This window comes from Phocoena phocoena, chromosome 7 (genome assembly GCF_963924675.1).
Source record: "Phocoena phocoena chromosome 7, mPhoPho1.1, whole genome shotgun sequence".
NCBI lineage: Eukaryota > Metazoa > Chordata > Mammalia > Artiodactyla > Phocoenidae > Phocoena > Phocoena phocoena.
Genome location: NC_089225.1, coordinates 56726996 through 56752820, shown reverse-complemented (window position 1 = coordinate 56752820; position 25825 = coordinate 56726996). Strand labels below are relative to the sequence as shown.

The 25825-nt window shown below is 36.7% G+C and overlaps 1 protein-coding gene across 1 annotated transcript in view; it reads right to left on the bottom strand.

The window, feature by feature from the left end:
• Positions 1–7440: 7440 nt before the first annotated feature.
• The window catches only part of SCRN3 (secernin 3), a 32082-nt gene continuing 13697 nt past the window's right edge, over positions 7441–25825 (bottom strand). Inside the window, exons 5-7 of the mRNA XM_065880488.1 lie at positions 12677–12839; positions 11018–11192; positions 7441–7611 (exon numbers count right to left, since the gene is read on the bottom strand). Coding sequence (XP_065736560.1) covers positions 7441–7611; positions 11018–11192; positions 12677–12839 — 509 coding nt within the window. The remainder of the gene's footprint in view (positions 7612–11017; positions 11193–12676; positions 12840–25825) is intronic.

Genomic DNA, 25825 nt, shown 5'->3' with positions numbered 1-25825 from the left:
CATTTACCATTGCAACAAAAAGAATAAAATACCTAGGAATAAACCTACCTAAGGAGAAAAAAGACCTGTATGCAGAAGACTATAAGACACTGATGAAAGAAATTAAAGATGATACAAACAGATGGAGAGATATACCATGTTCTTGGATTGTTAGAATCAACATTGTGAAAATGACTATACTACCCAAAGCAATCTACAGATTCAATGCAATCCCTATCAAATTACCAATGGCATTTTTCACAGAACTACCACAAAAAATTTCACAATTTGTATGGAAACACAAAAGACCCCGAATAGCCAAAGCAATCTTGAGAAAGAAAAACAAAGCTGGAGGAATCAGGCTCCCACACTTCAGGCTATACTACAAAGCCACAGTAATCAAGACAGTATGGTACTGGCACAAAACAGAAATATAGATCAATGGAGCAGGATAGAAAGTGCAGAGATAAACCCATGCACATATGGTCACCTTATCTTTGATAAAGTTGGCAAGAATATACAATGAAGAAAAGACAGCCTCTTAAACTATAAGTTGTGCTGGGAAAACTGGACAGCTCCATGTAAAAGAATGAAATTAGAACACTTCCTAACACCATACACAAAATAAACTCAAAATGGATTCAAGACCTAAATGTAAGGCCAGACAATACAGAACTCTTAGAGGAAAACATAGGCAGGACACTCTATGACATAAATCACAGCAAGATCATTTTTGACCCACCTCCTAGAGAAATGGAAATAGAAACAAAAGTAAACAAATGGGACCTAATGAAACTTAAAAGCTTTTGCACAGCAAAGGAAACCATAAACAAGATGAAAAGACAACCCTCAGAATGGGAGAAAATATTTGCAAATGAAGCAACTGACAGTGGATTAATCTCCAAAATTTACATGCAGCTCATGCAGCTCAATATCAAAAAAAAAAAACCAACCCAATCCAAAAATGGGCAGGACACCTAAATAGACATTTCTCCAAAGAAGATATACAGAGTGCCAACAAACACATGAAAGGATGTTCAACATCACTAATCATTAGAGAAATGCAAATCAAAACTACAATGAGTTAACACCTCACACCAGTCAGAATGGCCATCATCGAAAAATCTACAAACAATAAATGCTGGAGAGGGTGTGGAGAAAAGGGAACCCTCTTGCACTGTTGATGGGAATGTAAATTGATACAGCCACTATGGAGAAGAGTATGGAGGTTCCTTAAAGAACTAAAAATAGAACTACCATACGATCTAGCATACTGGTGGGTTTTTATCTTGCTCCTTCATCTGCTGTGTGTTTTCCTGTCTTCTCATTTTGCTTATCTTACTGTGTTTGGGGTCTCCTTTTCACAGGCTGCAGGTTCATAGTTCCCATTGTTTTTGGTGTCTGCCCCCAGTGGGTAAGGTTGGTTCAGTGGGTTGTGTAGGCTCTCTGGTGGAGGGGACTGGTGCCTGTGTTGTAGTGGATGAGGCTGGACTTGTCTTTCTGGTGGGCAGGACCACGTCCGGTGGTGTGTTTGAGGCTATCTGTGACCTTATTATGGTTTTAGGCAGCCTCTCTGCTAATGAGTGGGGTTGTATTCCTGTCTTTCTAGTTGTTTGGCTGGTCGTTGAGTGGAGCTGGGTCTTAGTGTTGAGATGGAGATCTCTGGGAGAGCTTTCGCCATTTGATATTACTTGGAGCCAGGAGGTCTCTCTCCCAACTCAGAGGCTCAGGCCTGACACCTGGCTGGAGCACCAAAGCCCTGTCACCACACGGCTCAGAAGAAAAGGGAGAAAAAAGAAAGAGAGAGAGAGAGAGAAAGAAGGAAAAAAGTAAAATAAAAATCTAGTTATTAAAATTTAAAAAGTATTAAAATTAAAAAGTAATAAAAAAGAGAGCAACCAAACCTAAAAACAAATCCACTAATGATAAAATGTGCTAAAAACTATACCAAAAAAAAAAAACCAAAAAAACGGACAGAACTCTAGCACAAATGGTAAAAGCATACAAACAAAATCACACAAAAAAGCATACACATACACACTCACAAAAAGAGAAGAAGGAAAAATATATATTTTTTTAAAAAGGAAGAGAGTAACCAAATCAATAAACAAATCTACCAATGATAATAAGGTCTAAATACTAACCTAAGATAAACATAAAACCAGAAATAAATTAGATGCAGAAAGCAAACCCCAAGTCTTCAGTTGCTCCCAAAGTTCACTTCCTCAATTTGGGATGATTTGTTGTCTATTCAGGTATTCCACAGATGCAGCATACATCAAGTTGATTGTGGAGATTTAATCCGCTGCTCCTGAGGCTGCTGGGAGAGATTTCCCTTTCTCTTCTTTGTTCGCACAGCTCCTGGGGTTCAGCTTTGGATTTGGCCCCACCGCCGCTGCATGTAGGTCGCCTGAGGGTGTCTGTTCCCACCCAGACAGGACAGGGTTAAAGTAGCAGCTGATTAGGGGGCCCTGGCTCACTCAGGCCAGGGGGAGGGAGGGGTATGGAATGCAGGGCGAGCCTGCAGCGGCAGAGTCCGGCATGACGTTGCACCAGCCTGAGGTGTGCTGTGCGTTCTCCCGGGGAAGTTGTCCCTGGATCACGGGACCCTGGCAGTGGCGGGCTTCACAGGCTCCCAGGAGGGGAGGTGTGGATAGTGACCTGTGCTTGCACACAGGCTTCTTGGTAGCTGCAGCAGCAGCCTTAGCATTTCATGTCCATCTCTGATGTCCACGCTGATAGCCGCGGCTCGCACCAGTCTCTGGAGCTCATTTAGGTGGTGTTCTGAATCCCCTTTCCTCGCGCACCCCGAAACAACGGTCTCTTGCCTCTTAGGCAGTTCCAGACTTTTTCCCCGACTCCCTCCCAGCTAACTGTGGCACACTAGCCCTCTTCAGGCTGTGTTCACGCAGCCAACTCCAGTCCTCTCCCTGGGATCCGACCTCCGAAGCTGGAACATCAGCTCCCAGCCCCCACCCGCCCTGGTGGGTGAGCAGACAGGCCTCTCAGGCTCATGAGTGCTGGTCAGCACCGATCCTCGTGCGGGAATCTCTCCGCTTTGCCCTCTGCACCCCTGTTGCTGCGCTCTCCTCCGTGGCTCCAAAGCTTCCACCCCCACCCCCACCCCCACCCCCAGTCTCCATCACTGAAGGGGCTTCCTAGTGTATGAAAACTTTTCCTCCTTCACAGCTCCCTCCCAGAGGTGCAGGTCCCATCCCCATTCTTTTGTCTCTGTTTTTTCTTTTTTCTTTTGCCCTACCCAGGTACGTGGGTAGTTTCTTGCCTTTTGGGAAGTCTGAGGTCTTCTGCCAGCGTTCAGTAGGTGTTCTGTAGCAGTTGTTCCACATGTAGATGTATTTCTGCTGTATTTGTGGGGAGGAAGGTGATCGCCACATCTTACTCCTCCACCATCTTGAAGGTCCCCCCAGCTACTATGTTTTTTACTCTTAAGAAACACATGAAATTTAAGAAAACCTTAAATTTTCTAAAATATACCACAAGGTATTAATTACTCACTGAAGTACCAAAGCCCAATACCATATTGGATTTATAGAGTGAAAGTCTCCCAAAATGTTTTATAAATTAATTGGCTGTTTTATAAATATAATAATCCTTATCTTTATCTGGGGAGTTATTATTCCTATTTTGAATATGGAAAAAGGGAACAGGTTGACCTCATCCTTATAAAAGGCTATCAAGTTGTACAGATAGATTGTCTAGCTAATTTTCTCCACTTTACAAGCCGAGAAGAGGACTGTGTAAATTCTCTCCATCAGTCCTTGAATGTTAATTTAAATGTTTATTGAGCATCTAGCTTGTGCCAGACATAATGTTGAACATTAAGCACATAACAGTGGGAAAAAATATGGTTGTTATCCTCATAAAGCTTCTGCTGTGAGAGACAGATGTTAAACATTTAATTACACTTGTGATCAGGATCACATGTGGCTCTCAGAGTATGTATCAAGAGGCTTGATCTTGAGTGGGGAAAACTTCCCTGAGGAAGTCATGTTTCAGCAAAACTCTAAAGGATGGAAAGAACTACTTATATTAAAAGCACATGAAACAAATGGTGCAAGCAGAGGGTACAGTCATGATGAAGGAACTCGGCACATTCAAGGAACTGAAAGAGCAGAATAGAAACTTTAAAAAAACAAAGCATAGGGCTTTCCTGGTGGAGCAGTGGTTGAGAGTCCGCCTGCCGATGCAAGGGACGGGGGTTCATGCCCGGTCCAGGAAGATCCCACATGCCGCGGAGCGGCTGGGCCCGTGAGCCATGGCCGCTGAGCCTGTGCGTCTGGAGCCTGTGCTCCGCAGTGGGAGAGGCCACAACAGTGAGAGGCCCGCATACCGCCAAAAAAAAAAAAAAAAAAAGCATAATAAGATATAGATGGGGCAGATTGGCAGGATCTTGTTGATAGTTGTTAAGGATTGGGACTTATCTCATTGACTCTTTACAGTTTTAGACACAATAGGAAAATTAACAACTTGATTTTTTAAAATGAGCAGAAGATCTGAACAGATTCCTCACCAAAGAAGATAATATAGATGGCAAATAAGCATATTAAGAGGTGCTTTGCATCATATGTCATTAGGGAAATGCAAATTAAAACAGTGAGATAGGGCGTCCCTGGTGGCACAGTGGTTGAGAGTCTGCCTGCCGATGCAGGGGACACGGGTTCGTGCCCCGGTCCGGGAAGATCCCACATGCCGTGGAGCGGCTGGGCCCGTGAACCATGGCCGCTGAGCCTGCGCGTCCGGAGCCTGTGCTCCGCAACGGGAGAGGCCACAACAGTGAGAGGCCCGCGTACCGCGAAAAAAAAAAACTTAAAAAAAAAAAAAAAAAAAAAAAAAACAGTGAGATACTACTACATACCTATTATACTGGCCCAAATCCAGAACACTGACAACAACAAATGTTGGCGAGGATGTGGAACAACAGGAACTCTCATTGACTACTGGTAGGAAAGCAAAATGGTACGGTAGTCACTTTAGAAGACAGTTTGGCAGTTTCTTATAAAACTAAACATACTCTTCCCACACCATCCAACACTCATGTTCCTGGGTATTTACCCAAATGAGTTCAAACCATGTCTACACAAAAACCTGCACATGGATATTTATAGCAGCTTTATTCATAATTGCCAAAACAGAGAAGCAACCAGACGTCCTTCAGTAGTGGATATCAGCAACCAGACAGTGGAATATTATTCATCACTAAAAAGAAATGACTTATCAAGCCATGAAAAGACATAGAGGAAACTTAAATGCATATTACTAAGTTAAAGAGCCAATCTGAAAAGGAGGCTACGTACTGTATGATTCCACCTATACAATATTCTAGAAAAGCCAAAACTGTGGAGACAGTAAAAAGATGATTGCCAGGGGTTAGGGGAAGGGAGAGATGAATAGGTGGAGCACAAAGGATATTTAGAGCAGTAAAACTGTTCTGTATGATACTATAATTGTAGATACACGTCATTATACATTTATCCAAACCCATAGAATGTATAATGAGTGAAACCTAATGTAGACTCTGGATTTGGGGTGATAATGATGTGTCAGTGTAGGTTCATCAGTTATAACAAATGTACCACTCTGGTGGGGGATGTTGATGGTGGAGGGGAGGATAGAGGAACAGGGGTACATGGGAACTCTGTACTTTCTTCTCAATTTTGCTTTAAGCATAAAACTGCTCTAAAAATAAAGTCTATTTTTTTAAAAAAGTTTCAGGAGGGAAATTCATGAACATATTTAAAATTTTAATAGATCACTCTAGCTGCAGTGACCCATGTGGATGAAGATAAAGAGCAAAAATGGGTGAAGAACTTAACTGCAGTGGTCCAGGTGAGAGCCTGGTACTAGTTTGGTCTAGCATGGTGTCAAAGGAGAAAGTGAAACATGTGGGCCCTAGAGAGTGGCACGTTTCTGTGCCTAAATAAATCAATGAACTACTTACCCTTAGTTTCCTCACATATTAAAAAAGAGAGGGGGGGCATCTGGGGGTTGCCCAAGGGGCTTCATGATTTAGGAAGAACCTATCACTGAATTATATGTAAGGCAAACCAGAATTAACTGAGCATTTGATACAGTTTTCTTTTGTAATGGCAGCCCTGCATTAGACAAGAGCCATCAGGCAGATTATGATTTTTATGAGAGAATTTAAAAAATAATTTCTGAGGACTCTTTAAATATAATGATCCATTATTTTAGTAATAATCCTAATTGCAGTGATAGTGACCAATAAATATCATAATGCAATCAAACACCTAAAATGGAAATTTCTAGAAACCAATGAAAACATAGTGTTATTTTGAGTTGGAGTTTTCTTTTGTTTGTATTTCCAACTTTGAGTCTTACTTGGTAATCCCTGTGTAACTTTAACAGTTTTTTTTGTTTGTTTGTTTGTTTTTGCGGTACGTGGGCCCCTCACTGCTGTGGCCTCTCCCGTTGCGGAGCCCAGGCTCCGGACGCGCAGACTCAGCGGCCATGACTCACGGGCCCAGCCGCTCTGCGGCATGTGGGATCTTCCCGGACCGGGGCATGAACCCGTGTCCCTTGCATCGGCTGGCAGACTCTCAACTACTGCGCCACCAGGGAAGCCCTTTAACAGAGTTTTATAATCTTTGGACAGATATTATTATTCATATATAAGGTTCATAATATTTTATATATTATAACGTTCTTAATGTTCATAATATGCTAATATTTCTATTTCATCACCACTGTCTCATTCCTGTTCCTGTTTTCACTGAATGAACAGAAGTAAAAGATGAGAGAGATTTGAGACACCAAAATAATATCTCCTATTCCATTTCCCAATCTCCCAGGAAAGCTCTTCTAAAAATATTAACATAAAAGTCTGTTAAGGGGTATGGGCAAAAAAATGCTAGATAATTAGAGCTAAAAGCTCACTGGTCAGCTAAGTCTTGACAAAGAGCATGTCTGAGTTTAATAAAACATTTGCATAATTAAAAGACTGGAATAAGACAATGTGTAAATCTAGAAAATTTTGCTAGAGCTGGCTAATACTTGCCTAAAGCACAAAAAACTTATTAGTTGAGACAATATTTTCCATTACTAAAAAAAAATCTGCTTTCTGTTGTAACTGAGAAAATTATTTGAGGACAATATATAATAAATGTATACATTATTTTAATGTTTCATGCTTTATGCAGAATTGGATATTTAATTACTGTGATTTTTAAAAAGGTATTGTGGCTAGAAAAAAAAATACAAGTCGGTACCTAAAGTGATACCTGGCTATCCATGATATATGTGTCCAGTTCCAATGTTATTTTCTTTCTCAATATTTCATCAAGGCTACATGTAGTTTTAATAGCCAAGCTATCACCTGAATGCTATTAAAGAATAATCAGATCTGCTCAAACTTAATTTATATTATTTACCAATGTAACAGATTCTAATTTTGAGGAAGATTGCTGACCATTTATGCGATCACTAAGAACTAATATTTGGCTTATAAATTCTAATTTCATCTTTTGTACACTGAGGAAAAAGATTAACAATTTTATCCACATCAAGATGCTTGTTTTGAAGGATTGATTCCATCTCTTTGAATAGTTCCTTCTCCAGTTTGCTCATGTTGTCCAACATTGTTTTGGCTTTTTCCTGAACAATTAAAAAATAAAAATAAATAAATACACAGATACACGTGTGCATGAGCACACATGCACACACACGAGTCTAACACAATTCCAAACCACCTCTACAGACAAGGTTTGTTCATTCTGGTTTCAACTTCTGGTTCGGTTCCCCTTCTCCTATTCTTTAGATAAAGAAAGAATGAAATTCTTTGGGAAAAATCATTGTTCTAGATTCAGTTAATCTATTAACCACAAACTATTAGTTATTTTTAGTAGAAAATACAATAACAATTATGTAGTATTAGTCTATAAGCAAGAAACTTAAAAGACAAATAACAGGTCAATTGAAAATTTGATATTAATTGTGTATGGGGAAGGTTGCTGAAAACTGAAGCTGAAATATTTTCATGAATTTGGATCTTCTACATTTAAAACCAGCATTATCAGATTAAACAAAGGAAATAGAACAGTGATGTTCAAGGGAAAGAACAACTAAAAGAAAAGTCATTTTCTCTATGATTCCTCCTTGTATCAACAAGGGGGGAAAAAGGTCATGATTCTTATAGAAAGGAGCAATTTTTAAGTTATTAATGAATTACCATCATCAGTTAAAGGGTAGGTACTGACAGAAAAAGTGTATAAGAAGAGAGTTACTAGAAAGTGAGCATAATTTTTAAAATTTGAACCATAATGGGGCAGAACTCCACAAAACAAGGATTCTTAACTTTGACCTATACTTCAGTATGAAATTGTATGCAATTTTTTCTGAAGAAACACTGCATTTCATATCAGTGCAAAAAATGTATTTTATCAATAAATGGTATTAGAATAATTGGTCATCTCTTTGGAAAACGAAGTTAGAACCCTACTTCATAACACCCATAAAAATAAATTCCAGATAAAGAACTAATTTTTTTTTCAAATATGCATATATGTATTTGAAAGAAAATACAGAAGTTATATTTATTTTGAGGTGAGGCAGCCCTTTTGAAGCATGAAATCAAGATGCCTTAAAGGAAAAGACTAACAAATGCAACTGATTAAATTTTAAACTTTTGTCTGACAAAAAAAGTTAAATAAACAAACTGAGATTAAAAATTTGCTACACAAAAAATTTATTCACATATTTTTGCCTCTTTGAGGCAAAAGACAAAAACAACCAAGAATCAATTGAAAAACAGACTAAGGAAAATAATAGGCAAGTCATTTAAGAGGAAATACAAAGGCCAATAAACATATGAAATTTTCAACCTCATTAGTAATCAAGAAATGTTAACTAAACTACCAGTAGGACTGACTCTCCCTAAAACATAAAAGTAGTTATTTACAGAGCCAGGACTAGAACCCAGGTCTTTGACACTTCTTCCTTCAAATCCCATTGTCTTTCCACTACTTCATGTTGTCAATCAACATTTAATACCTATTAAATACAGCCTAAAATAGTAACTGCTTTAAAATTTTATTTCATTATTACTTAGAAGAATGTCAATCAGCAATTTAATTTAGTTTAACGGGCATTTAGTAATAAGTCTACAAAACCCACCTCCCAGAAGCAGTATTTAAGGGGGAAAGGGAGCTAACAACTCTTGAGAACTATCATAAGCAATGAGAGCAGTGCAGAGGCTGCTCAGGAAGGAGGGGAAATCCCTCCAGAGCAGACATTCATGAAACATATCACTGAAGAACTTGAGCAAAGGCAACAAGGACCAGGGGCTCATCATTTTTCACAGCACTGTGCTGAGTCTGGAGGATGGGCCAAGCCAAGCCCATGGAGGGAATGACACTTCTGGCCTGGTGCACTGGGCCCTTGTCAGTGCACTTAATAGGCTCCTAGAACAAAACACTTGCCTCTCGCTCCATGCCACTAGGCTACAAAAAGGTGTTTACACTGTAGGTCAGAAGTAAAACAAACTGGTCTCAGAAAAAAGCAGTAGTGTCAAGAATCTATAGCAAATAGAGGATCTGTACAGAGCTCTCTGCTTTAAGCATAAGCACGGGGGTGGGCCGGGGGGGGGCGGGGGAGAGAAAAGCAGGGCAACTATGTAAACATACTACAGAAAAAGGAAATAAGTAAATAATTGCCAGGGAGGAAAATTCATCTAATTCATTTAATGTAGAAAGAATGTAAATGTATATACCTTCACAAAGTAAAAGTTATTATAGGCAATAAAAATCAGAAGCGAAGCTGGTAGAAGCAGGTGAGAAAAGGTATAAGATGACCAATCTTTTCCTTCATTGCAAGAATGAGTTGAGAGTTCTGAGAAAGGCCTTTAGGTAGCCCTTCCATTTCCTTCTAATCTATTATTTTAATCTCTGGGGCAGAGACAGAAGAGGGCAGGAAGGCTGAAGAGGTATGAACATTATAAAATTATTTGTCTACCCATCAATCTATCTGTCCCCCCAAATTATATATCTACTTGTTTCTGGAGATGAGATTGTGGGTGATGTGTTTAATCTTTTATTATGCTTACATTTAAAAATAATAAGCATTTATCTTTTATTAAAACTCCAACTCATTATAATAATTATTATTTTAAGTCTACGGGGTGTCAAGTCACTTTCAATTAAAATTAATCTGAGGGTATATGATTAAGAACATTATTTTAGAGACCAAGTTAACTCCCCTCTAGAGGTTTTGTAATTTTTGGTGTGAGATACACTAAGAAAGCTACTTAAACTCTCCAAGTCTCAGATTTCTTATCAGTAAAATGGAAACGATAACAGTACCTACCTGGGACTTCCCTGGTGGCACAGTGTTTAAGAATCTGCCTGCCAATGCAGGGGACACGAGTTCGAGCCCTGGTCCAGAAAGATCCCACATGCCACAGAGCAACTAAGCCCGTGCGCCACAACTACTGAGCCTGCCCTCTAGAGCCCGGGAGCTGCAACTACTGAGCCCTTGTGCCACGACTACTGAAGCCCACATGCCTAGAGCCCGTGCTCCACAACAAGAGAAGCCACTGCAATGAGAAGCCCGCGCACTGCAACGAAGAGTAGCCCCCGCTCACCACAACTAGAGAAAGCCCGCATGCAGCAATGTAGAACCAGCGCAGCCAAAAATAAATAAATAAAATAAATAAATTTATTAAAAAAAAATAGTACCTACCTGATAAAGTAGTTGTGAAGATTAAATGAAATATCCCATGTAACAGTACCATGGTGCTTGGTGTATAATAAGTGTTCAATAAATGTTAGCTATTGTTATTATGTTTAATATACTACATTTCTCTAAATTCACAATATATTCTTAACCATTTTTTAAACCAAAGTTCAAAAATAATATAGCTCTATTATAGTCTAAGCATCTAAACTATTTTTAAACCTATTTTTATATAAAGGAAAGAAAGCTGAAATTTCAAAGTTCAAAATATGGATTCAATCATATTTTAAGTTATTCTTAATGATAAAACAGAGATATAATCTAATCATACCTCCTTATTATCTAGTATTTCCAAGGCCTGTTGATGTTTTTGGTAGAGTAGGTGTCTTCTGTCAGGCTTAATGTTAAACTGTGGCTTCTTTTTAACTGAATCTTCAAATGTGGGTGAACTGGTGTCCAATAGTTGTGAAATATTTGGTACAAATATGAAAGGCTTAAAAACAGATCTAGAAGAAAAAGTATTAAGTTTGGTATGTGGGGATATAAAAATATTCAGCCGAAAAAAAAATATTCAGCATTATTCTAAATCTTCTAAGATTCCCTTTACTTTCTACTAATTTATAACATACTAATTGTTCCTGTCATACTACTTATACCCATGCCTGTCTTCCCTGGTACACTGAGATCTCCTTTTGGGGCAAGGGATCATACTTTATTTAGCCTTATATTCCCATGAACCTAACAAAGGGCCTGGCATATAAACAGTGTCAAGTAAAATTATAGTTCATCATTTTCTACTGCAAATTCCACAGTTGGAGGGTAAGAACAATCCTCAATGTAACAGACTGAGCATTAGGATTTGGGATGAAAATAAGCAGCAGTATTAATAAGGGATTCACAAGTTTTATTCCTTTTTCTGGAAGGTATCTTTAATAATATGAAAGATTATAATACTAAGAGATAGTGAATATAAGATCACTTCTAAATGTAATGTGCATTAAGTTTTATGAGATACCAATGATTTAAATCAAGGTAGTCTGTATATATCCTACTTAAGATATAACTTGAACTATTGATATTTTGTTTTACATGTATGTATTTTCTAGATCATTTAACCTTTTTACTCTTACTCACCATCTAATATTTAATACTGAAATCTGCATTAAAAAACCAATCTACTTATTTTTTTTTTTCTTTTTGGTACGCGGGCCTCTCACTGTTGTGGCCTCTCCCCGTTGCGGAGCACAGGCTCCGGACGCGCAGGCTCAGCGGCCATGGCTCACGGGCCCAGCCGCTCCACGGCATGTGGGATCTTCCCAGACCGGGGCACGAACCCCCGTCCCCTGCATCGGCAGGCAAGACTCTCAACCACTGCGCCATCAGGGAAGCCCCAATCTACTTTTCTTGACAATTTTAAATATAGCTAGGGAAAGAGGGAGTAGGAATAACTGCGTACCAGAAACTATAAACATTTTCGTCCCATATGAATGAGAATAGATATGGCAATGATACACATAGGAAAATGGCAGACTAAAACCTGAATAGAAAATGCATTCAAAAGACCTCTGGTGGCGCAGTGGTTAAGAATCCGCCTGCCAATGCAGGATACAGGGGTTCGAGCCCTTGTCTGGAAAGATCTCACATGCCACGGAGTAACTAATCTCGCGTTCTAGAGCCAGCACTACTGAGCCCATGTGCTGCAACTACTGAAGCCTAGAGCCCAAGTTCCGCAACAAGAGAAGCCACCGCAATGAGAAGCCCGCACACCGCAATGATGAGTAGCCCCCGCTCACCGCAACCAGAGAAAGCCCACGTGCAGCAATGAAGACCCAACGCAGCCAATAATTAATTAATTAAAAAAAAAGAAAATGCATTCAAAAATTATTGTGGTATCTGTGCAACAAAAATTTAGCCTGACAAAATCATCACCAAACTAATGACTCTACCCTACCCGACCCCCTGCCTGGTTTATAGTATTTTGTGACTTTACCTCTCAGGATCAGGAGTCCCTGTAAGGAAGTGGATGCAAGGAACGTTGGAGTCTTGAGGTAAAATAGAAACCATGCTTGCAGTGGTCAGGAATTCTCCCTCCATATTAATGCCACTTGGTTTATCTCGGAGAATTTCCATCATTGTTTCAAAGGTTATGTTTCCTAGGGAAATGAATTTTAAGACGATCAAATACATATGCATTTGCAGGTTGGTATCCTGCAATTATGAACTGCTTTCTCTATTGATAATATATAATATGAGACACTGGTCTAGGTATAAATTAAGTAAGACTGACTATAAGCAAATCTTGTACCATAACTGTTAGACTCACTGCACTGTCCCAAGGAAGATTTTTTTCTAATATAAAATATACAAAATCTCAAAACATTATAACAGGTTAAATCTGTTATTTCCTAAGCAGATGAAATCAATAATGCAAAATACACTCAATCTCACTGCCCTTCCAAAAATTTTTAAGAGGTATGTAGTTAACAATTAACTAATGACAATAATAACTATTATCTGAGTCTATCCATTCTGGGAACCAAATATTAAGAGAATATTGTGTTTAGTTTCCAATATTATACAAGATGTTCTTTACAAAATAACAAATTATTTTTCCTGTATATAATTGCTATGCCTGACATTAATACTCTTGTATGAAAGTGTGAATTGTAACCTGAGTGGGAATGAAGGAGGCAAAAGACATTATTGGCTAATGGAATTTGTATGTACATAGTTCCACTGGACTACTTTAAAAATTTAAATGTCCATCACGTGTAATGAAAATAAATGGCATTATATTCTGTTTTCTGCTTTCATAGGTAAAGTTTGATATTTTAAGGAGATTTTTTTGAGAAAAATAGAAGAAAATCTATCTCTTTAGCAAACACAACATGTCCATGGTTACAGAGAACCTCAGAATCCCATATTTGGAAGGCATTTCCACCAAAAAATTTTAAAAGCCAATCATGCCCTCAGACAGCTCTGTTTCTTTCTATATATATCCATAGTCAAAGATGTGATTTAGGATCTGTCTCATGACAAGATGAATAATCTTACCCTTCCACAATGCAGTCCTCCAAAAGTAGCCAAAATATCTTCTTCTCACATGATAATTGTCTTCTCCAAAATTTATGATTCAATTCTCCCTGAATCACATTAAAACTCCTTCAAATTAAAACTTACTACTAAGCTTAACTTAAATAAACTTTTCCTCTCCATCTGTCTTTTGTCTGTATTGGTCCTATCTTTTGTTTATCTTGGTCCTGTCTCTGCCATCAGATTATAAATTCCTGATCTTTTGTCTGTATTGGTCATATCTCTGCCATTAGATTACAAATTCTCTCAAGACAAGAATGGGATTTTCTCTGTTTAGTTCTCATTCATTCAACAAATATTTATTGAACACCTATTAAATGCCAGGCACTGTCCTAGGCAATGGATAGATAGATAGACACAGACAGACAGACAGATATTGATAGATTTAGACATGGATATAAAGCTCTGTGAATATAAAGAAATGAAAGTTCCCTGATCCAATTTCAATTAAGGTAACCACAGTTAACAATTCAAAAAGGATTTCTCCTGGGACTTCCCTGGTAAGACTCCATGCTCCCAATGCAGGGGGCCCAGGTTCGATCCCTGGTTGGGCAACTAGATCCCACATGCATGCCACAACTAAGAGTCCACATGCCACAACTAGGAGTCTGCATGCTGCAACTAAAAACAAAAGATTCCGCATGCCACAACTAGGACCCGCTGCAGCCTAAATAAATAAATAAATTTTTTTTTTTAAAAAGATTTCTCCTGAAGAGTTTCAGAACAGGTCTGAAACCTTTTCTTTGAATAAATACAAGAAATTCTCATCAGAAGAAAATTGGTACCAGAAAATAGCCACTTAAAGCAACATATTTAAAATAAGAATCAAAACTTCATGGTATGTAGTGGAGGAAAAGGATTGACTGGATCTTTAAAATGAAATTAAAATACAAAAATAAGTTTATATAAGCTTATAGTTAACAAAATTTAGGTTAAAATTTTAATATGCTAATTCTTAGAACAAAGAATGAAACAAGTGTAATTTTTACAACAAAATGGTAAGAGAATTCGACTTTATTTGACTATTGCAGAATGATCATACAGATAATGATTGCAAAAATATATGAGGACTTCATCAAGTTTCTCAAGTCCCTCTCTTCTTTTTTTTTTACTGTATAATAATTTTATTGTTTTTCCTTTTTTTAAATTTTTTTGGAGTATAGTTGATTTACAATGTTGTGTTAGTTTCAGGTGTACAGCAAAGTGAATCAGTTATACATATACCTACTTTTTTCTTTTTTTAGATTCTTTTCCCATGTAAGCCATTACAGAGTATTGAGTCGAAATCCCTGTGCTATACAGCAGGTTGTTATTAGTTATCTATTCTTAATTATTTAATATTCAAATCATTTTCTTTTGAAGCACTTTGTTGTGTTACTGCTCTCAGTTTTTCTTCAGTTGTCAATAGGTCTAACTCTCTGTTCATTTTTTATTTGCCAATGGCTTTGTATGTGACCTAATCAGTATCCGATGTTAATTTCATGGGCTTCTGGAAATCTTGCATCTTTTGTAAGACTTTCAGTTTGTATTTTATTTGTATTGTGTTAATAATCATTAAGAGACATCAACAAAAATATTGACGCAAAGAAGAGGAAGGATAGTGTTAAGTTGGGAAAGATATTTGAATGAGGACTAATTTTATAAATAGATGGTTCATCAGTGATTATCTTTACGTTTAAGACTACCTTTGCTTCCTTATGCAACCCTTGTAACTTTGGGGCATCAGACTGAAAATTCAGATAAAATGGACATCCCTCCTACCATCCATCACAACTTGCTGCAATCTTTGCTTCACTAAACAGCTGATATATGACTAAAATGAGGTCATTTTTTTAAAGTATCTACATCTCACCAATTTTCTTATATGACCTCCTAATTTTTCATGCTTGTACAAAGTTTATATTCCCCAAAGTATAATTCGACAAGAAAATTAAAATACGACCACTAACATATAATTACTTACCTGAAAAACCGAAGAGAACAGATTTTAAAACTATGAAAAAAAATAGACTATCAATGAGGTGTCCCATTAAATAAGTAAAAACACTCAACAGCTTTCTTATAGATCAAAACCAACCAATTAACAAACATAATAGAAAAATATTCCATTCATATTACCAGTAAAAAAATATTAAATATCCAGAAAAAAACTTAAAAGTCAAGTAGGAATCAGTAATCTAAGCTTCCACCTTAACAAACTAGAAAAAGAAGAGCAAAATAAGCTCAAGGCAAGCAGAAGGAAGAAATAATACAGATAAAAGCAGAAATCAATGAAATTGAAAGCAGAAAACAGAAAAGTCAATGAAACAAAAAGTGGTTCTTTGAAAAGATCAATAAAATTGACAAACCTCTAGCTAGACTGACAGAAAAAGAGAAAACACAAATTACAAAATTACCAATATCAGAAATGAAACGGGTATCATGACAGACCCTGCAGACATTAAAAGCATGATAAAGGAATACTATGAACAACTCTATATCCATAAATTAACAACTTAGAAGAAATGGACCAATTATTTGAAAAGCACATATTACCAAAACTCACTCAATATGAAATAATTTGACTAGCCCTATATCTCTTAAAGAAATTGACTTTAAAACTTCCAGAAATCTCCAGGCCCAGATGTTTCACTGGAGAATTCTACCAAACATTTGAGGAAGAATTAACTCCAAATCTACACAATCTCTTCCAGAAAATAAAAAAGGAGGGAACACGTCCTGACTCATTTAATGAGGCAAATATTACCCTTATACCAAAACCAAACAAAGACAGTACAAACAAACCAACACAGACCAAAATCTCTCATGAATACAGATGCAAAATCCCTCAACAAAATATTAGCAAAGAGAACCCAACAATATATAAAAAGAATTATATACCATGACCAAGCTGGGTTTATTCCCAGGATACAAGGCTTGTTCAATATTAGAAAATCAATGTAATCTATCATATCAACAGGCTAAAGAAAAAAGAGAATCATATCAACTGACACAGAAAACGCATTTGACAAACCTCAGTATCTATTCATGATAAAAACTCTCAGCAAACAAGGAATAGTGGAAAACTACCTTAACTCCATTAAGTTGACAAAGTACATCTACAAAAAGCTACAGCTAATACTATACTTAATGGTAAATGACTAAATGCTTTCCCCCTAAGACTGGGAACAAGGCAAGGATGTCTGCTCTCACCATTCTTATTCAGTATAACACTTGAAGTCCTAGCCAGCACAATAAGGCAAGGAAAGGAAATAAAAAGCATACAGATTGGAAAGGAAGAACTAAACTGTCCCTATTTGCAGATGGCATGAAAGTCTATACATAAAAATCCCAAGGAGTCTAACCAAAAAAAAAAAAAACCCAAAAAACAAACCTCCTGGAACCAGTAAATTCATTTAGCAAAGTCACAGAATACAAGATCAACATACAAAAAAGTAATTAAAACAATCTGAAATTTTGAAAAGAAGTTCTTATTAAGAAACAATTTGTTTAGGCTCTATAGAAGAGAACTAGAGACAGTGTTTTCTCATTTAGGTTGAAACTGCAAATTTTGTAGGTCCAACTTCATTTATAGAATCTATTCTAAAGAAGTAATTTTGAAATGCAGATAAACTTAATAAATAAGATGTTCACATGATTTACCGTGGTAAAAGGGAAACAACCAAATAGTGAACAATACCATTTGTGTCCTCCCCTCCACCAGTTACTATGTTCCAGAAGGTCATAGACTGTATCATGTCTGCCACTATGTGGCCCCATGCCTAGCACAGAGCAAGTGTTTATAAAAGATTTCTTTAACAACAACAAAAAATGTCAATATGGAAAACCTAGACAAATAAAATTATAAAAGTCTACTTAGAACAGAAAAGAAAAATTCAATAAATGGACAACCATATCTTGTTCTTGACTAGGAAGACAATATTATTAGATGTGAATTCTCCCCTAAAATAATCTATAGTTTTAATTCAAATCCAATCAAACCTCAAAAAGATTCTTTGGGGAGAAGCTGGAAAAATGATTGTAAAATTAACCTTGAAAAATGAACAGTCAAGGATTGTCAGGAAAATTCTGAAAAAGCAGAATAATGAGGAAATATTTGTCTTACCACATTAAAAAAAAACCCTGTAAATTCATTCATATTGTCCTTTGGCTCATAAAGCAAGTATTGAGCACTTATTATGTATACTTACACTGTTCTAAATGAAACTGGACAAATACAGTAATCTAATTTACACTTGGGTTTACTTAGGAATTTAATATTTGATAAAGTTGGTTGGCATTTCAAATCAACAGAAAAGATAATTCATTTAAAATATGGTGTTGAGATCACTGGGTAAGCATTTGAGAAGTGAGGAAAAAAACAGTAATCCTAATTCATATTTTATTTTAGAATAAGTTCAGAAGAATTATAAATTTTAAAAATAAAACTATAAATATAAGATGTAGATAACCATTTCTGGTACAGTGAAATGGCCATTCTAAAAGCATGACATCAATGCTAGAAACCATATAAGAGCAATTCCACATGGGACAGAATCAACCATTTTATTATTACTTTTCTATTTATGCCAGCTATTGTTTTTCCCTTTTTATCCTTTCTTGCCCTTTTTGAATTTAACAAGTATTTATTATTCTATTTCTCCCCTGTTAGCTTATTACTTATATATTCTTTTATTATTTTATTAGTTTCTCTTGACTTATTAGTCTGCCTTAAACTAGTTCTTCACCACTTAGTTAACGCAAAGACCTTGTAACACTTTAACTCCAATTACTGCCTCCTGTTTTTAGTGCTATTCTCATACATTAATTCTGCTGTGTTCATCTGGGTCCTCTGAGAAGCAGATGCCACAACATGAGATTAAATGTACAAGGATTTTATGAGGGAAAATGCCTATGAGAGAAAATGGAGAGGAAGTTGGACTGTGACAGAAGTCCGAGCCTGGCTTTACTAGAGAGGGAAGAAAGGTTGGGTGAAAGTGACCTAGACTGCCACACCACCTAAGGAAAGCTTTGCAAGGCCCTTAGGGAGTCTTTGACCCAGAGTCGGCCATCACAGGAGTCCAATGACCCCAGGAATGGGCCTACCTTAGTCTCCCTGCTGCTTTCAGTCATTGGCCCGGAGCAGCCTGTGGGAAGCGCAGCCTTGGTACTACATGAATTCAATGCACAACAGAATTTGAGCACTGCAGCTATGGCCATTGGTCATAAAATTATTATTATTTTAAACACACAATATTCATTTAGTTTCACGCACGTATTTACTGTTTCTGTTGCCTTCATTCACTCCTGCTTACCTTGCCTCTATCAAAGATCATTTTTCCTGCCTGAAGAATGGCCCTTAGTATTCCTTTTAATGCCAGTTGGCTAGTGACAAATTTTCTCAATTTTATTTCAACTTTACTTTTAGAGGATATTTTCAGTGGGTATAGAATTCTAAATTGGTAGTGATTATCTTTCTCCATCACTTTACAGATGTCATTTTATAGTCTTCCAGATTCTTTCTCTTTTGAAAAGTTATCTGTCAGTCTTATAGTTCCTTTGAAGATAATATATATTTTCTCTCTGACTGCATTTAAGATTTTGTTTATTTTCCCCCTTTAGCAATCTCACTACGATGTGCCCAGGTGTGGTTTCCTTTTATTTATTCTTGGGATTTGCAGAGCTTCTTGGAGCTGTGGCTTGATGACTTTTATTAGTTTGGAAAAATTCTTGGCCAGTATCTCTTCAAATCTTGCTTTTGCCCCTCCATATTCTCTCTCTCCTTTCCTGCTGGGACTCCAACTACATATATATGAGACCTTTTCAGTGAGTCCTATATGGCTCTCACACTCTTGTCGATATTTTCCAAACTCTTACCTCTGTTTCAATCAGGGAACTTTCTACTGATCTTCCAGTTCACTATTTTTTTTCTTCCGCTATGTCTAATCTGTTGTTAAACTAATCTATTGAATTCTTTTTTATTTTTTGCAGTACGCGGGCCTCTCACTGTTGTGGCCTCTCCCGTTGCTTAGCACAGGCTCCGGACGCACAGGCTCAGCAGCCATGGCTCACAGGCCTAGCCGCTCTGCGGCATGTGGGATCTTCCTGGACCGGGGCACGAACCCACGTCCCCTGCATTGGCAGGCAGACTCTCAACCACTGTGCCACCAGGGAAGCCCCTAATCTATTGAATTCTTAATTTCAGTTATTAGAAATTTACAGTTCTATTATTTCCATTTGGTTCTCTTTTATAGATTTCAGTTCTCTGATGAAATTCTCCATCTTTTTGTCTAATTTTCTTGAACATATAAAACATACTAATTTTAAAGTCTATATCTGATAAAACTAATTTGGGGATAACCAGTGGGTCAGTTTCTACTGTCTGCTTTCTCTTGATTTTCAATCACTTGGTCCTATTTCTTGGCATGTCTGATAATTTTTTATTGAACGTTGGACACTATAGATTAAAATCTGTAGAGGCACTGCATGATATTTTCCTCCACAGAGTATTTAATTTTCTTCTGGCAAACAGATGGAATATAGGTAGATTACCTATTGATCCGGCTGAGACTGGTCTATTCTGTTTGTTCTTATTCCTAAGGTGTAGCCTTTCTGGGGTTTTAACTGAAAGCCTGGAGTATTTTCCAGGCCCCTTCTTCTTGGTTGTTCATCAAATCCAATTTTTGTCCCTAAGGCCTTGTGAGACTGCCAAAATCTCTACTTAACGTTTTAAGCTCTTGGTAACTACTCATCCTACAGAGTCTCATCCTACATATGCACGGCTTAGAAGTCAGCAACTGCTTTAAGGAGAAATTGTGACATAGAAGGTCAGACTCTTCTCAGAGTCTTTTCCCAATCTCCTGGATCTAGGCCCCTCATGTCCTAACTGTTTTGGGTGTTCACCATGCCTTCAAACAGTGGGTTTTATTTTCCCAGCTTTTAGTTATTCTTGGGGAGAGGTTAGTCTCGTACTAGCTACTCCTTGTTAACCAGAAGCAAATGTCCAGCTTTGTGCTTTTAACCACTCCAATTTTATGCCTCCCACTTATTAAGTACATCAGTCTCTTTTTACCCTCAAGTAGTATCAATTTCTGAATAACAGTAATGAATGTGGTAGACCCATACTGTAACAAGTACAGTTTAAAAAAATAACACAAAACATATAGTTCCTGTCAGCAGATAAGATATTTTCAGATACTTTGTATGGCAATGTTTAATTACTTCATTAAAATTAGTTCTAAAGAATCAAGTAACTTTCATTTAACATAGTTGGTTGACCACAGGTATGTTTTTCCTCTCTCCCCAAACCCTACTACAATGACAGCAAAGGAATAAAAAATGAAACTACTCACAAAGACAAAGAAAGCATGAAGAGCAAGAATTTCCCCCCATCCCCATGATATATGGGAATAATTAAAAGAACAAAAGCTTACATCAAGTCTGCACCCAAATTGTGATTTTTGTGACATTTCAAATTAAAATAAAATTGATTTCCATATAAAACAGTCTAATGTTCCACCCTCAGTTAATCACGCAAACTTCCGTTTTATGTTAATAGCAAATTTTCACTTTCTACATAATATAGCTATGACTTCAAATTCAAGAAAAATAATGTATAGATAACTTGTTACAGGAGCAATCAATATCTTTCTGTTAGTTTTGAAAAAATGCAGGAAGAAAAAAAAGGATACACCTGAAAACAACCCTTAATATTAAAACTAAACAATAAAGCAAAAGCCATCCACACCTATCTATCACACACATAGCTTCTGCACCTAGTGAGATTTTAGAATGATTCAAATATAAATTCCTGTAAATGGCAAGTTTTAACAAAAACAGTGTCAGAACCATAACACTGCAGTAACACAGGTATTATGAAAATGTTTTCTGCAGTCAAAACCTACAATTCTCAAAATGAAAGAAGGATTTACATGATCACTTGAGTAGGATAACTATATGTAATCCACTTGTAAGCACTGAATAAGTACTGAGACTGCAATGGCAGGGTTCACTACAATGAATGCAAAACACAGGGTACAATTTCACTGCAATTTAAACTAGTTATTTAAAATACAAGAGTGAATATAGATACAACTTGGATATACATGCAGCACAGTTAATAGCTATCAGGTAGGAATAGTTGTAAAGAACAGAGGTAGGCTCTTCCATCTAGAAGACTCATAGGAAGAATTAGCCATAATGTACTAGTAGACAATTTTCTATAAAAGTACTGGAAAGACATTTATTCTTTTGGCAAAGCACAGAAAGTGGGATGAACTATACTTCATACTTAGGGGAAAAATAAGTTTCATGTCAGATGCATCTATTACTATAATATTTTATGCATTTCAAATCTATAATTCAGTTATTTTGTAGTTAAATATAACAGAATTAATTATTATGATACAGTGGCTAATTAATTTATAATTATTTCTACCTATTTTTCCTTCCTTTCGTTCGATCACCCTAAACCTTATGATTCTTGACATTTTCCTCTCCGCCTTAATTATGTGTTGTTATTCTTCATTTTTTAAGAATACCTGCTAATTTTATGTCTTAAGCCAGACAGGTTTATTGCCAGAATAAAAGGATACAACAATGATCTTTGTTAAACTATCTGCAAATTACAATTTAATTCAATTCAACTAATAATCCTTTGTTAATTTAACAAAAAAAAGAAACTTATTAAGCACACACACACTAGTGCAAGACACTGAACTAGGTGCTGAGAGAAATATAAGGACAAATGAGAGTCCATTTTTTTTCAATTTCATACAGGAGACAAATGAAGAGCACAAACACAACTTCCTCTTTTGTAAAAGGAAGATAATACCTACTTCACATGGTTGCTTAAAGAAAATAATGTAATCACTTAGCACAGTGTCTAGCCTTTGATACACTTTTTTAATAAATAGGAGTAGGTGTTGCTGCAACCAGTACTCTGTCTCTACTTTTACAACAACAGTAAGCCTAAAATCAAAATCCTTAGAATAACATATTTTAGCATTTTCTACATATGTATCTATATGAAAAAAGATAGTTTAAATAACCTACTTATAAAATGGCAAACTAATATTAAGAAACTTTATAGGAAACTTTTCAAATGATGACATTCTTCTGGAAATTAAAATATAAGATATTAAATACTTTGAAAACAATGATGTTAAGGCATTCTAAAAACATTCTGTCACAAACTTTTTTCTGCTATACATATAATTAATTTGTTTAATGAATACCTGAGAAGCAAGTATCAATCACTGACTTATCTATCTCTGAGTAGTTGCTTTCTGATTGATTTATAGAACCATTTTATCCTTCAAGTGAAGGAAGATAAATCAGTCACAGATTTTTATTAGTGGAAAAACCCTTTTAGCATTTATCTGCCACCCAATAATCTTCTAAATAAAAGTTATTTTTCTGTTATTATTTGGAGGTGAATAGACAAAGGTACATTACTAGTAATTTTTTAAGAGTTAGTAGTAACCAAATATAAAAATGGGGAAAAGATATATTAAGAAGAGGAAAGTTATTTTAAAATTATAAATTAACATAAGAATATGGTTAACCTCACTAATAGGAGAAATATATTTTAAAGTAATAACATGCCAATTTTGCCTAAAAATTTAACAAGATGGCATAAAAACAATATCCTATATTGGTAAATATATTAGAAAATGGGCACTCAAATATTACTGGTGGAAATTTAAATTGATGCAACTTTTCTGGTGGTCATTTTCGCAATGAGTTTCAAAAGCCTTAAAACATGCACATGCTTTGACCCCACATTCTACTTGTAGGAAATTATTCTAGGAAAATAAACATGGATGTGAAAATAAAGAAGCTATAAGCATATTGTATAATTTTAAGTGGTAGAAAACTAAAAACAAACTAAATAACAGAGAATTTGTTAATTAAAGCATGATTCATACAATCAGTCTTTACTATATAATGATAAAATACAACCACATGGAAATATATAATATACCAAAATAATAGAATACTATGCATCTGTTAAAAATGAGAAAGTTCTATATATATTAAAATAGAATGATCTACACTATATATTGGTAACTAGAGAAAACTTATGTGCAGAAGAGTGTGTATGGCATGCTACCATTTCTGTAAAAAGGAGAAGAATATCTATACATATTTGTTTCATTAAGCATACATCATCTCTGAAGGCATATACAAGGAAATGCCTGTAGGAAAAAGGACTGAACAGGGGCATGTTAGAAGGGAGAGGCTTCACTGTATACTCTTGTATACCTCTGAATTTTGAATCATGTGAATATATTTATTTTTATAAGTAAAAGAATGTCATAGAATATTAAATGACATGGGAAGGAGTTCTGCTTTCATTTAGGCTGAGTAAGCTTCCATCATACTAACCCTCCCTCAGATAACTATAAACTTGGGACAAAATACACTAAGGCTCTTTACTGTGAGCAAAAGCAGGAAAATTCTGGAGGAGAGGTGACACTTGGAAGATGGGATGAAGCACAGAATAAATTTCCCATTTTTGTTACGGCTTTAGCCTGAGGGAAGGCCACAGCCAATGCTGTGCAATGTGGCACAGGTAGTTATAGAAAACCTTGGTCTTTCTGGCCTGAAGAACCAGAGGCCAACTACCGGTACTAGAAGGTGAAGGGAGAATCGCAGAAAGGAGAGAGTTATAGAGAGGAACCCCCAAATTCTTTGTAAAAAAAAACAAAACTCTGCCCAAATCTCCATCTGTTTCATGAATCAGCATATGTGGGGGAGAATGACAGCAGCTCAGCTAAAGATAAAAGAACGAAACTGGAATTTGAGCTGTGACCAGGAGACAGACTTTGCAGACAGAACACAACCAATTCAACTGCTAAATCAAAAGTTATTGATATTTCTTCCTAGGTGAGTTTTGGTGATTGGTGGCTTTCAAGGACTTGGTTCATTTCCTCTAAGTTACTGAACACACTTAGAGCTGTTTATAGTGTTTCCCTATTATCCTCCTAATGTCTAGGGGGTCTATAATAATATCTGTTTTCCTGACATGTAACTTGTGTTTTCTTCCTTTTTTTTTTTCTTTGTGGAGCTGAGTGTTTCAATTTATTAATCTTTTTAAAGAACCAGTTTTTAGTTTGATCCATTTTCTCCACTGTTTTGTTGTTTTCAATTTTACTGATTTCTGCACTTTATTATTTCTTTCTTTTCTTTACTTGGGTTTTTTTTTCTAGTTTATTAAGGTGAAAGTTTACATTGTTGATTTGAGACCTTTCTTATTCTCTAATATAAGCACTTAATGCTTTAAATTTTCCTGTAAACACTACTTCTGCTGCATGCTATAAATTTTGGTATATTGATTTTCATTTCATTCCACTCAAAATATTTTCTAATTTCCCTTGAGACTTCTTTTTTGACCCATACATTTAAAGTGTGTTGTGTGGGCTTCCCTGGTGGTGCAGTGGTTAAGAATCTGCCTACCAATGCAGGGGACACGGGTTCGAGCCCTGGTCTGGGAAGATCCCACATGCCGCAGAGCAACTAAGCCTGTGCACCACAACTACTGAGCCTGTGCTCTAGAGCCTGCGAGCCACAACTACTGAAGCCCGCGCGCCTAGAGCCCGTGCTCCACAACAAGAGAAGCCACCTCAATGAGAAGCCCGCGCACTGCAACCAAGAGTAACCCCCGCTCGCCGCAACTAGAGAAAGCCCGTGCGCAGCAACGAAGACCCAACACATCCAAAAAAAATAAATAAATTAAAAAAAAATAAAGTGTGGGCTTCCCTGGTGGCGCAGTGGTTGAGGGTCCGCCTGCCGATGCAGTGGACACGGGTTCGTGCCCCGGTCTGGGAGGATCCCACGTGCCACGGAGTGGCTGGGCCCGTGGGCCATGGCCGCTGGGCCTGCGCGTCCAGAGCCTGTGCTCGGCGGTGGGAGAGGCCACAGCAGTGAGAGGCCCGCGTACCAAAAAAAATAAAAATAAAAAAATAATAAAGTGTGTTGTGTGATTTCCAAGTATTAGGGATTTTCCAGATATCCTTATGTAACTGATTTCAAACATAATTTTATTATTGTCAAAGACTGGACT